The 12,039-nt window shown below is 46.9% G+C and overlaps 1 protein-coding gene across 1 annotated transcript in view; it reads right to left on the minus strand.

Moving 5' to 3' along the window:
• Positions 1–3,203: 3,203 nt before the first annotated feature.
• The window catches only part of TOP3A (DNA topoisomerase III alpha), a 200,142-nt gene continuing 191,306 nt past the window's right edge, over positions 3,204–12,039 (minus strand). Inside the window, exon 19 of the mRNA XM_086940709.1 lies at positions 3,204–4,447. Coding sequence (XP_086796835.1) covers positions 4,296–4,447 — 152 coding nt within the window. The 3' untranslated portion in view covers positions 3,204–4,295. The remainder of the gene's footprint in view (positions 4,448–12,039) is intronic.

Consider the following 12,039-nt stretch of genomic DNA (forward strand, 5'->3'; position numbering starts at 1 on the left):
AGCTCAATTTTGTAGCTATTTCTCTCTGAGTATTGAGAGATGGACAAACTTGGATGGATTGTGCATCAGAGGAATCTGAGAATAGGACTGAATTGCCAAACTAAGCAAACAAATGAAGTACATTTTTACAATATAAAAGTTTTATTAGAGCATGTCAACATAAAAATATTAAACATTTAAAAAAAACGTTTAGGGAACATATTTTCCTGGCACTCTTGAAATCTGGAATATATGTTGACTCAACTTCATCAACATTGCTAGAGATGTGGCTTCTCTATAGGTGTTGCAACTGAAGCAGCAGATGGCAGCACTCTGAATAGAATAACATGAATAGTTACACCTTTATCTCTATCCCGGCATCATCAACACCCCTCAGTCACAACAGATTCTGCAAAACTGTCCCCTTAATTAACTAAACAATCTGAATAGTTGGGCTTTTGACCATTCTGTTTAGGTTATGTGTTAATGGTCCATTTCTACACAGGATGATAAGGATCTTTGATACATTATATATTCTCCTTCATTTTGTATAGTATTTACCTTTTTGTTTTACTACATTTGATGGATTTGTTTTAAGATGTGTCCTTTTGAAAACAAGCCAGACTCAAATAGGTATTTATTGTTTAGTAGGACAACTCAATCTGCTTCTGCTCAAATGAGTCGCAGAGTGAGCTAAGAATCTCTAATGTTTGTCTACTTTGAAGAGCAACTATAAACCAGAGAGGGAGAAAAGTTAAAACAGCATGTGTGTGCTGGACTGGATTCACCTGGTGAAAACAAAAATCTAGATATAATTATATCCATTTAAAAGTCATAACTCTATAAGGTAAATGGCTCAAAATCCAACTCCAAGAATTAGAGAAAACATAATGATGTAGTTTAATTGGTAAGTGATTTATACAACCATTATATGTATTGTATCTTAAAAATAAAGGCCTGGAAAAAGGCTCATGTCATCCCTCTCATAAAAAAATCTAATTTGAATCCGTTGGAGCACTCTAATTACAGGCCTATATCTCTGCTCCCTGCCCTGGCCAAACTCGCCGAAAAGCATGTCCATTCTACCTTGTCACAATTCATAGAGGCCCATGACATTCTCCACCAGACGCAGTCAGGTTTCCGCTCTAACCTCAGTACAGAAACAGCATTACTGGAGGTAACGGAGACCATAAAGGGAGTGACTGACCGCGGTGGGAAGGCTATGCTGGTACTATTAGACCTCTCAGCGGCCTTCGACACCGTCCCTCACAACTGGCTCCTTTCCAGACTTCAGGAGATCGGGATTAGAGGGACGGTGTTCAATTGGCTTAAGTCCTTTCTCGCCGAACGTCAACAATTGATCTGGTCACCCCCTTTCTCAGCAACAGTTCCATCTCTTGATGTGGGAGTGCCACAGGGATCTGTCCTTAGCCCCACTTTATTTAACATTTATCTCTCCCCTCTGGCCGAACTAGCAGAGACCTTTGGCGCGCGTATCGTGTCCTATGCGGACGACACGCAGCTGCTATTTACCTGTGACAAGAACACTGATTTCGCGGGTGACTCTATTAAAAGCTGTTTAGAGGCAGTTTTTTCCTGGTTTCAGCTGAACCAGCTTAAATGTAATTCAGACAAGTCTGAAATTATATTTTTTGGCTGTTCTCCTGACACTCAATGGAAATCTTGGTGGCCGGCAGATATGCATCCTCCTTCCTCTCCTACTGCGGTCGCTAAGAACCTGGGCGTCAAATTTGACAATGGTCTTACCTTCAAACCCCAGATCCTTGCTTTGGTCGGCCAATGCTTTGGCCAGCTACGAATACTTAGGAAATTTCTTCCTCCATTGTCTCAGGCTCATAGGAGAATCACTGTTCAAGCAATGATTGGATCCAGGCTGGACTATGCCAATGTGCTCTACTTAGGGCTACCAGAATACCTCCTATCTCGCTTACAGTCTGTCCAAAACTCCGCTGCAAGGGCCATCTTCGGTTTAGGCCGCAGATCTCATACCTCGCCCCTCCTTGAGGCACTCCACTGGCTTCCGGTAAGGAAACGTATCATCTTCAAGACTTTAACCTTGACCTTCAAGTCCTTACATGGTACCGGTGCAGTTTACCTCAGGAAACATGTTCAGTTCTACCATCCCACAAGATCGCTTCGGTCAGCCACTCAAGCCCTTGCTGTTATTCCACCTGTAAAGCTTTCACGCATTGGAGGCCGCTCTTACAGAGCTTGTGCCCCGCAGCTTTGGAACAAGCTCCCCCTCTCGCTGAGGAAAGCTGACAACCTCCTGTCCTTCAGGAAAGGCCTAAAGACCTGGCTTTTCAGCATCTAGTGCGCCTGTTCTACGCCCACGTCTCTCCACAGATCTACACAGCGCCGGGACACTCTGCCTGAGTAACCGCGCGCTATACAAACCACTTGTTAACATAACATAACATAACAAAGGTACCATTTCCTAAACACAGGAACAGGTCAATCCTGTATAGTGAAACACATTTTATACTTGTATTAAAAAAAGTGCTATGTTCACAATACGATACTTACTTTCCATCTCTATTTTAGTCTTCTGAATATAGATTTTCTAGGCTTTGCCGATCCTTTACTGAAACACCACACTTATGAGAAACTTCCCTCTTCCTCGACAGTCAAATGCCTGACAAAAAACAGCGGGCAAATTCCAGTCATAGAGGCTGAGGTGAGTATACAAATAAAATAAAAAAATCTATATCTCAAATAATATGAATGAGCGGCTTTTCTTTAAAATTCTTAAAACCATACCAGATGTTAAATGCATCTAATGAATTGTCTTTCAAGCCGTGTGCATCTTGTCTTAAGTTGTGTAAATACTGGTCCCCTTTTTTAGATTGCAGTGAAAGGTCTTTTTGAAGTTCTCAGGGGTAACAAAGGAAACCCAACTCTTTCTTTCAAAGAATGAAGATATTTGCAAAGGTTCTCAGACAAAAGAAGCTTTTATGCAACCTATTTCTTCATTACAGTATTAAACACAAAGCATAAACATCTCAAAGGGAAACTCTTCTGCCTATGAAGAAACTAATAGATGTCAGCATCAAGTGTGTGTGCGCGCATCTGTTGAGATTTAGGCAGTCTTGCTGCTCCCAAGATGTTGACAAGCACACGCTTTCACTACTTTGTGTTTTAGAGCAATGTAAAAATAAAACCCAAGCATTTTCAAATATAAAAAAAAAAACAATCAAGTCTGGTTGGTAAAAAATCCATTCTATTTTAATTATTATTACTTTTTCTAGGCTTGAGAGTTCCCCTCAATCCAAATCGTCAAATGAGCTTTGAGGTAGCAAAGTACGATATTAAATTATAGCTCTCGGGGTTTCCAATTCTACTTTTCCAAAAAGCACTCGTGAATATGATTTATTGTAAATAAGAAACTCAAACACAGCCAAATATTACTGTGAACCCAAGAGGCTGGCAGTTCCTCTGAAATACATTTAAGGCAATCCAGAAAAACATTATTCTATGTGACTGGTTTAAGTTTCTTTGGGGATGTGGTGATGAAGATCTTAGTATGTAAATTTTTTTCAAACAGTAGAATAATGTTGAAAACTGTTTGCGTTTAAAATTTCCAAATTTCAAACTTCCAAGAAGACTTTGAAGAGGTGCCTTTGGTTGCCATAATGCCAATAGGTCTCTTCAGATTGCACATTAATATTTGTTTTTTGGCTAAATACAACTTTAACCAAATTATCTTCAGAAAGACTAAACTGCTAATTTACAAAATAATTTTATCAAAATTCTACATTTTCTTTGTAAGTTAGAATGCACTTATAAAACAGGATATTGAATAAAACCTCATGAAAAACAAAAAGCTTGTGTGACTATTCGGTTCCCTTGGGTCTCAAACACAGGCATATATACTTGTGCATTTGAGAGCAAGGTGAAAAGTCAATACATTGCTTGTCCCAAGAGCAACAATTGATGTATCAGGGTTATTAACTCAACTATGATATGCTTTTCTCTATATGGGTGATCTCAGGAATCGGATGGGGAAAGTTTGAACTTTTTGTTTATAGTAAACTGCTCTCCAACATACTCCTAAAACAGAAGACCTTGTAGACGCCCATGTTTGCATCAATTCACTCATGCAAATATATTTCAGAGAAGTTCAGTTTGAACACTTTAAACATCTAGCAATTAATGTGTGTGATGAGGAAGAACTTAAAATAAAGAATATTGAGTAATAAGGCTGAGAACTTTGAAGGTCTTTAAAATATGTGCTCCATCCGATGATCGCTACAAAGTTTTGATAAAGACTACTAAGGAGAAAATTAACTTCTCTTTCATCTATTCTGTGGGCACTTTGTCCTGGTGTGACCAGGCTGATGGCAAATTCCACATGTTCGGGGCTTCTTGGCACTTGGTTCTTTGTCTGTGGTGCTGCTAGCCCTCTTGAATTTTGTTCCTGGTCCTCTATTTGATGCACTCGCCGGCCCTGTACAAGCATAGAGCAAAAAGTCAAACTTAAACAGAATTCTCTGAATGGAAAAAAACATTAATTAGGATGACTAGAGTTCATATGTTAGCCATAACACTCTTCCAAGGAAATAATGTATTACACTGAAAAAAGGTTAAAGTCTAAACATCAAAATAATTTTCTTAGGATAACAAGGGCAGCCATTTAAAATGTCTTTTAGTCAATACTAAAATTAAGTTTATGTTAAAAAATACATGTGTATATTATTCTGTAGTAGGGGATCTCTGTGTATAGTCATAACCTAGTGAATAGTCCCGCCCATGTGCGTGGACCCCGGAGCAATCAAAAATAATCTCTAAAGTGTCGAAAAAATGCAGAACTGCACAGACACTTAAGAGAGAATTTAAAGACATATAATGCAGCCTATAAAAAGGCTACACTGTCCAGTACTTCAGCTAGAAATTCCACCAAAAATCCACAAAAACAGCAAAGCCTGTCCAGATTTTCCCTGTCTTCAGTACAAACCCCTCTGGAAGATAGAGAGGAAGGCATGGACAGACAAGCCCCATAGGCTGCCATTATGTGGCTCAGAACAGGATACTGTGCCTTTAAGAGAACTTTCCAGAACTTCACAGTATCCCAGAATGCCTTGCAGGTCTCCCTTACTTTCAGTTCTTTTTTCCGGCTCCTGCTAGCAGGACCCTGGAGCATTGAGCTCTCCCTATTCAAGGGTTTTTGTTGGTGTTTTGCACTAAAATCGTTTTTTGTGTACTTTATCTGTACATTACAGCTTTCTTCTTGACTTTTGGCACTCCTGGGTCGAAATAATGCCTGCATTATTTGATAAATGCCCAAAGTGCTCCAGGAAGAAGGCCAAGACAGATCCCCATGAGGTCTGTATCCTCTGCCTTCCCTCTTCCCACATCCCTGAGGAGTGCGAGATCTGCCAGGGTTTCTCTGGCAGGACCCTGAAAGACAGAAAGAAAATCAGGCTTCAGGGACGCGAAGAAAGGAGACAGAAGGCGCAAGGTGGGTCTGGAGGGGCTTCTTCTGCCCATGCTGAGGCCCCTGGGGGGCTCCCCGGGGGCAGGAAGCCCAGCACACGTCCCCATTCTCCGTCTGGGTCGGTGGCACCCTCCAAGACGTCGAGGGGGAAGTCCAAGGCCAGCTCCCCTTCTCCCCAGGGCTCTGGGTCGAGAAAGCGTCGACCGTCGAGGGACCTGCATAGGCCGCCGTCGGACGCGGAGACGGTCTCGTCGTCGCTGTCTTCGGCGTCGACGTCGAGCGATCGTCGTCGACAGGACCGACGTCGACAGGATCGGCGTCGACGCACGCCGCCGAGGCAATACCGTCGATCGCCTTCCAGGCACAAGACTTCATCGTCGTCGAGGGGATCCTCGTCGTCGAGCCCGCCGTCGACGCAGAAGCACTCGCCGGCGAGACGGAGGCGTGCCCCGTCTAGGCGAAGGAGGTCGTCGTCGTCAAGGTCGACGTCGAGACACCACAAGACGACGTCGAGGCGGTCGCCGTCGAGGCGCAAGCGGTCGCCGTCAAGACACAGGAGGTCGTCGTTGAGATGGTCCGGGTCGACGTCGAGACACGTGAGTCGCTCGACGCCGAAGAGGAAGCGACGGTCGACGCCGAAGGGCCGCTCGACGTCGAGGGACCGGCAGTCGACTCCTGAACACCGGTCGACGGTGCCGGATGCCCGTACTAAGCGGCCTGAGGCTGTGGGGGGCTCCCCTCAGCCCAGGAAGATTGGTGGATCACCGGGATCGGTGCACTCGGAGGTTTATACTCCAAAGAAGTCCGTTCCACCTCCTCCTCCGTTGCCTAGAGGCCCGCGTCCGAGGATGCCTACACCTCCTCCGTTGCCTCCTCTACCAGAGAAGCCTCCACCGGTCCCACCAAGGTCGGCCTCGTTGCCTCATCTTCCGACCCCTCCCAAGAAGACTCCCAAGTCTAAAGAACCGCGTAAGCCCCAGTCGGCCACCCCGGACAGGCCGGTGGAACGGCCTAAGCCCAGGAGGTCGAAGTCTCGCTCCAGACGGAGAGAACGATCGAGGAGCAGGCGTAGGTCCTCCACTCGTTCCAGACGACGCCATAGGAGGCACAGATCCAGGACGGATACATCTTCCAGGACTCGCTCCTATTCCCCGACACTGTCCGATTCCCCGGACACTAGGGTGTCTCCCATCGATGACATCGGCACGTTCCAGGATGTTCTCCTGAGGGGGGCCGCGAAGTTGGGTATCACGGTGACGGCTCCTACACCTACGACGTCCGTGATATTCGAGACTTTGCACAAGAAGCACCTGTCTCGCCCTCTGTTGCCCTTGGTTCCGGGACTGGTTGAACCGGCACAAGAACTATTTCTTACGCCTGCGGTGGTCAGGGCCGCTCCTTCTAGGCTTTTGAAGAAATACAGGGCACCGGACTCTGACCCGGCCTTCCTGAGGATGGATCCAGTCGCCGACTCAGTGATCGTTACGGCGGCCAGGAAACAACACTCTACCTCCCCGTCCTCCACCGTGCCTCCGGACAAGGAGAGCCGCTGGATTGATTCGGCGGGAAGGAAAGCATGCAGGACTTCTTCCACCACGATGAAGGCTTCCAGCGACTCAGCGCTACTGGGTCGATATGACCGGTCGCTTTGGGACTCCATGGAACAGTTTGCGGACCTTGTGCCGCGCGACAAGAAGGAGGATTTCATGGAGATCGTCAAGGAGGGGATGCTGGTTTCGAACTAGGCCATCAGTGCCGCGGCGGATATTGCCTTGTTGGCGGCACATGGCTACTGCCACGGTATCAACAAACGCCGCCATGCATGGCTCAGCTTACATCCCTCAAGCCCGAGGCACAACAGCGAGTGGCCAATCTGCCGTTTTCCGGGGACACGCTCTTCGGAAAACACGCTGATGACTAGATGGCCCGGATGAAGGCCGAGGCAGAAACCCTGACGGCAGTGGGCTTGGAAAAGCCCAAGGACAAGAAGCCATACCGCCAGTTCCAACGGCGGTTCGGTTCACAAGGGAAAGGTAGAGGACAGTCTTCCGGACAACAGCAGCAGCAACAACAGCAGCAGTTCCGAAGGCCTTTCCAAAAACGTCAGAGGGGTAGAGGTGGACAGCAGCCCTCTACCGCGAACAAGGGCCCGGCCGGGTCTCGACCCTGAGCGGTTACTTCCCCGTCATCCGTTACCCACTCCGGTGGGGGGAAGCGTTCAATCTTTCCTGGCAGAGTGGAGAAAAATTACTCAGGACAAGTGGGTGCTGAATATTGTTTGCAATGGATACAGTCTTCGGTTCATCAGCCCTCCTCCAGCGATCCCTCCGGTCAGCTCGCAGTCTCAGCTGCGCGAGCTCCAGGCGGATGCCGATATCCTGTTGAGGAAAAGGGCGATAGAAGACGTACCTCTGTCTCAAAGAGGAAGAGGCCTGTACTCCCGGTTCTTTCTGGTTCGCAAGAAGGACAAGAACGAGTTCCGGCCCATTCTGGACTTGCGGCAGGCAAACAAGTGGATTCGCAGGGAAAAATTTTGCATGTTGTCGTTGCATCAGATTTATCCTCAGCTGCAACAGGGGGACTGGCTTTGTGCCATAGACCTACAGGATGCGTACTTCCACGTGCCCATCGCGCACAAGCACAGGAAGTTTCTGCGATTTCAAGTCGGCGCCAATCATTACCAATACACGGTGCTGCCCTTCGGACTGAAGTCTGCACCCAGGACATTCTCGAAGTGCATGGCAGTGGTAGCGGCACACCTACGGAAAGGCAAGGTGTTTGTCTACCCGTACCTGGACGATTGGTTGATCAAGGCCTCCTCCTTCTCAGAAGCTCAAGCAGACTTCCAGAAGACGTGCGTTCTCTTGAACAAGCTGGGGTTGCACATCAACATGTCCAAGTCTGTCCCGATCCCGGTCCAGTGCATTCAGTACTTGGGAGCCTCCATCAATACGCTGTCAGCAAGCGTGTCTCCTTCGGAGGAGCGACTGAAATCGATCCTTCGGAAGGCTCAGGCTCTTATGACCGTTCCATCTACGACAGTGAGGACGGTGTCTTCTCTACTGGGGTCGATGGCCTCTTGTATCTTCCTCACTCCTCATGCACGGCTACACATGAGACCTCTACAGGAGTGCTTGGAGGACCAATGGGACCAGAGGAGGGGATCTTGGGACGACAAGATACACCTGTCTCTGCATGCTCTTCAGTCTCTGAAGTGGTGGTGTTCAGCGGAGAATCTCCTCAGAGGGGTTCCCTTCCACAAGGACATTCCTACTCAGACGATCGTGACGGATGCTTCTCTCCAGGGCTGGGGAGCGCATTCGGGGGACTTACAGATCCAAGGCACGTGGTCTCAGGCGGAGTCCACGTATCACATCAATTTCCTGGAACTCAGAGCTGTTCACTTGGCACTGAAGGCCTTTCATCCGTCCTTCCGGACCAACTCTCTGCTTGTGCAGACGGACAATACGACCACCATGTATTACCTCAACAAGCAGGGGGGGTCAAGATCGCGCACCCTGTCTCGGGAGGCGCAGACGATCTGGCACTGGCTTCTGGCAAGAGGATTGACGATAACGGCTACCCATCTGCCAGGTTTACAGAATGTTCAGGCGGACGCACTGAGCAGGCTGATTCTGGAAAACCACGAGTGGGTCATAAACGACAACGTACTAGGAGAAGTCTTCGCAAGGTGGGGCACTCCAGACATAGATCTGTTCGCCACCGCCGAAAACAGCAAATGCCGAGACTTCGCCTCCAGGTACTACCAGCAAGGGACGCTGGGGAATGCACTCTGGATCAACTGGTCGAACAGCTTTGTTTACGCTTTTCCGCCCATTCCCCTGATTCCGGCGGTGCTCATCAAGCTGTCCCGGTCCAGGGCACGGATGATCCTGATTGCCCCGGAATGGCCCAGACAGTGGTGGTTCACGGACCTTCTTCACCGGTCCCTCCTTCCGCACATTCGGTTGCCGTGCAGGCCGGACCTTCTCACGAAGTTCGGGGGGCAGATGGTGCACCCCAACCTCTCGTCCTTGAGTTTGGCGGCATGGCTCCTGAGGTAGTGCAATATGGACATTTGAATCTACCTGAAGATTGTATGGACATACTGAAGGAGTCTAAGAGGCCCTCCACTCGAACGTCCTACGCTTACAAGTGGAAGAGGTTTTGTATCTGGTGTGTGTCCAGAAACTTGGATCCTACGACGTGCAAGGAAGATGTCATACTTCCCTATCTTCTACATTTGGCGCGATCTGGCCTTAATGTTCACTCTATTAGGGTTCATCTCGCTGCATTGACTGCCTACAGGAAAAGCCCTTCACAGACTTTCTTCTTTCAAATCCCTGTGATCAAAGACTTTTTGGAAGGCTTGAAGAAAGTGTTCCCTCCTGTCAGGCTTCCTTCGCCTTCATGGGAATTGAATGTGGTGCTGTCCAGTTTGATGAAGGAGCCTTTTGAACCCATTCATAAGGCTTCGTTGCAGCACCTATCCTGGAAGGCGGCGTTCCTCGTGGCCATTACATCGGCCCGCAGGGTGAGTGAAATTCAGGCACTGTGTTGTAATGAACCTTATACTGTATTTCATGCTGCTAAGGTTGTTATGCGGACTCACCCTAAATTTCTTCCCAAGGTTGTTTCTGACTTTCATGTCAATCAAACTATAACTTTGCCTACGTTTTTTTCAGAATCCCTCTTCTCCAGCGGAACGTTCCTTACATTCCCTGGATGTTCGGAGGGTGTTGAAATTTTATCTTGATAAGACCAAAGATGTACCTAGGTCAGACCAATTGTTTATCAATTACGGATCAGTCAGGACGGGTCTTGCGACCTCTAAGCAGTCCATTTCTAGGTGGATTGTGTCCTGCATACAACTATGTTACCAGAAAGCTAATAAGATCTTAGGAGGTAAGCCTAAGGCTCATTCCACCAGGGGCAAGGCTGCCACGACAGCCTTGCTCCGTAATGTGCCGATTGCAGAGATCTGCAAGGCCGCCACTTGGAAGTCGGTTCATACCTTTGCTAGGCATTACTGTCTGGACGCTGATGCCAGAGCAGATGCTCAGGTTGGACAGGCTTCACTGCGGAATTTGTTCGCACAATAGTGGTGTTGGTTTTCTTTTCTCCACCGCCGCTTTGTTGTGGGGATGGGCTTGCCATTCTATTCACTAGATTATGACTATACACAGAGATCCCCTACTACAGAAGGAGTAGTTTCTTTTCTGTAACTCCAGTTCTGTAGTAGGGGTATCTCTGTTATAGTCATAAGCGCCCGCCCTCCTCCCCGGTGGAGAGAGATATTCATGTAAGAAATGCTACAGGTCTGGCGTTTTACGCCTTCAAAAAGAACTGAAAGTAAGGGAGACCTGCAAGGCATTCTGGGATACTGTGAAGTTCTGGAAAGTTCTCTTAAAGGCACAGTATCCTGTTCTGAGCCACATAATGGCAGCCTATGGGGCTTGTCTGTCCATGCCTTCCTCTCTATCTTCCAGAGGGGTTTGTACTGAAGACAGGGAAAATCTGGACAGGCTTTGCTGTTTTTGTGGATTTTTGGTGGAATTTCTAGCTGAAGTACTGGACAGTGTAGCCTTTTTATAGGCTGCATTATATGTCTTTAAATTCTCTCTTAAGTGTCTGTGCAGTTCTGCATTTTTTCGACACTTTAGAGATTATTTTTGATTGCTCCGGGGTCCACGCACATGGGCGGGACTATTCACTAGATTATGACTATAACAGAGATACCCCTACTACAGAACTGGAGTTACAGAAAAGAAACTACTCCTTTTTAACGAACCAAATCCTCTTCTCCATACAAGAATGAGATCAGTGATTGTTCCCCAAAGGGGACGTAAGTGACTTTGTGACATCTGAGACAGTCCCTAGCACCCTAGACTCATTCTTTGGTAAAGCGCTGCCTCCCATTTTATTCAACACCCCCTGTTACCCAAGTGGTTCCTTTCCGTTCAAGAAGCTGAATATGTTGAACACTGGATACCCAACAGTCACTAAGAAGGAGCATATTTATATACAATATGAGTTCCTTTTCTTATCCTGCATCTACATTTCCGCCACTGCATCACTGTACTGGATTACAAACTGATAACTATGCTTGGGAAATCTGGGCCGGGCCCTCAGAGAGGGCTGAATAAAGATCTGGAAATATTTCTACACCGTTTACTTGACAATATGCTTCTTTTATCAACAATTTATACCTTGTCATGGACGCCTACAAGAGTAACAGTCCACATGACATGAAATATATACTTAGTTTTTCAATGTGATAATTTGGCAGTCATCAGTACCATCTGCACAGAATGAAGCAAAAGTATTATAATCTGAATTAACCCTGACATGTTGCTGAGTTGGAGCCAAAAGATGAGGGGGTAGATTCTAATTATAAAAGTAAAACAAAAAAGTCAAGCCAGCAAATGGGTATCTTTAAGGGGAAGTTCATATATAAAAATACATGTTGCTTATAATTTATATACAAAAGTAGTTTATCAGCAAGGTACTTAGGCAGTGGTGTCGAGTGACTTTAAGAAGTTTTTTTTCCCTGTATATGTACAGCAGGATTCGTCTCTTATGTTCCGCTATCTAACTTAGATCCA

This window comes from Lissotriton vulgaris, chromosome 10, assembly GCF_964263255.1.
Source record: "Lissotriton vulgaris chromosome 10, aLisVul1.2, whole genome shotgun sequence".
Lineage (NCBI taxonomy): Eukaryota > Metazoa > Chordata > Amphibia > Caudata > Salamandridae > Lissotriton > Lissotriton vulgaris.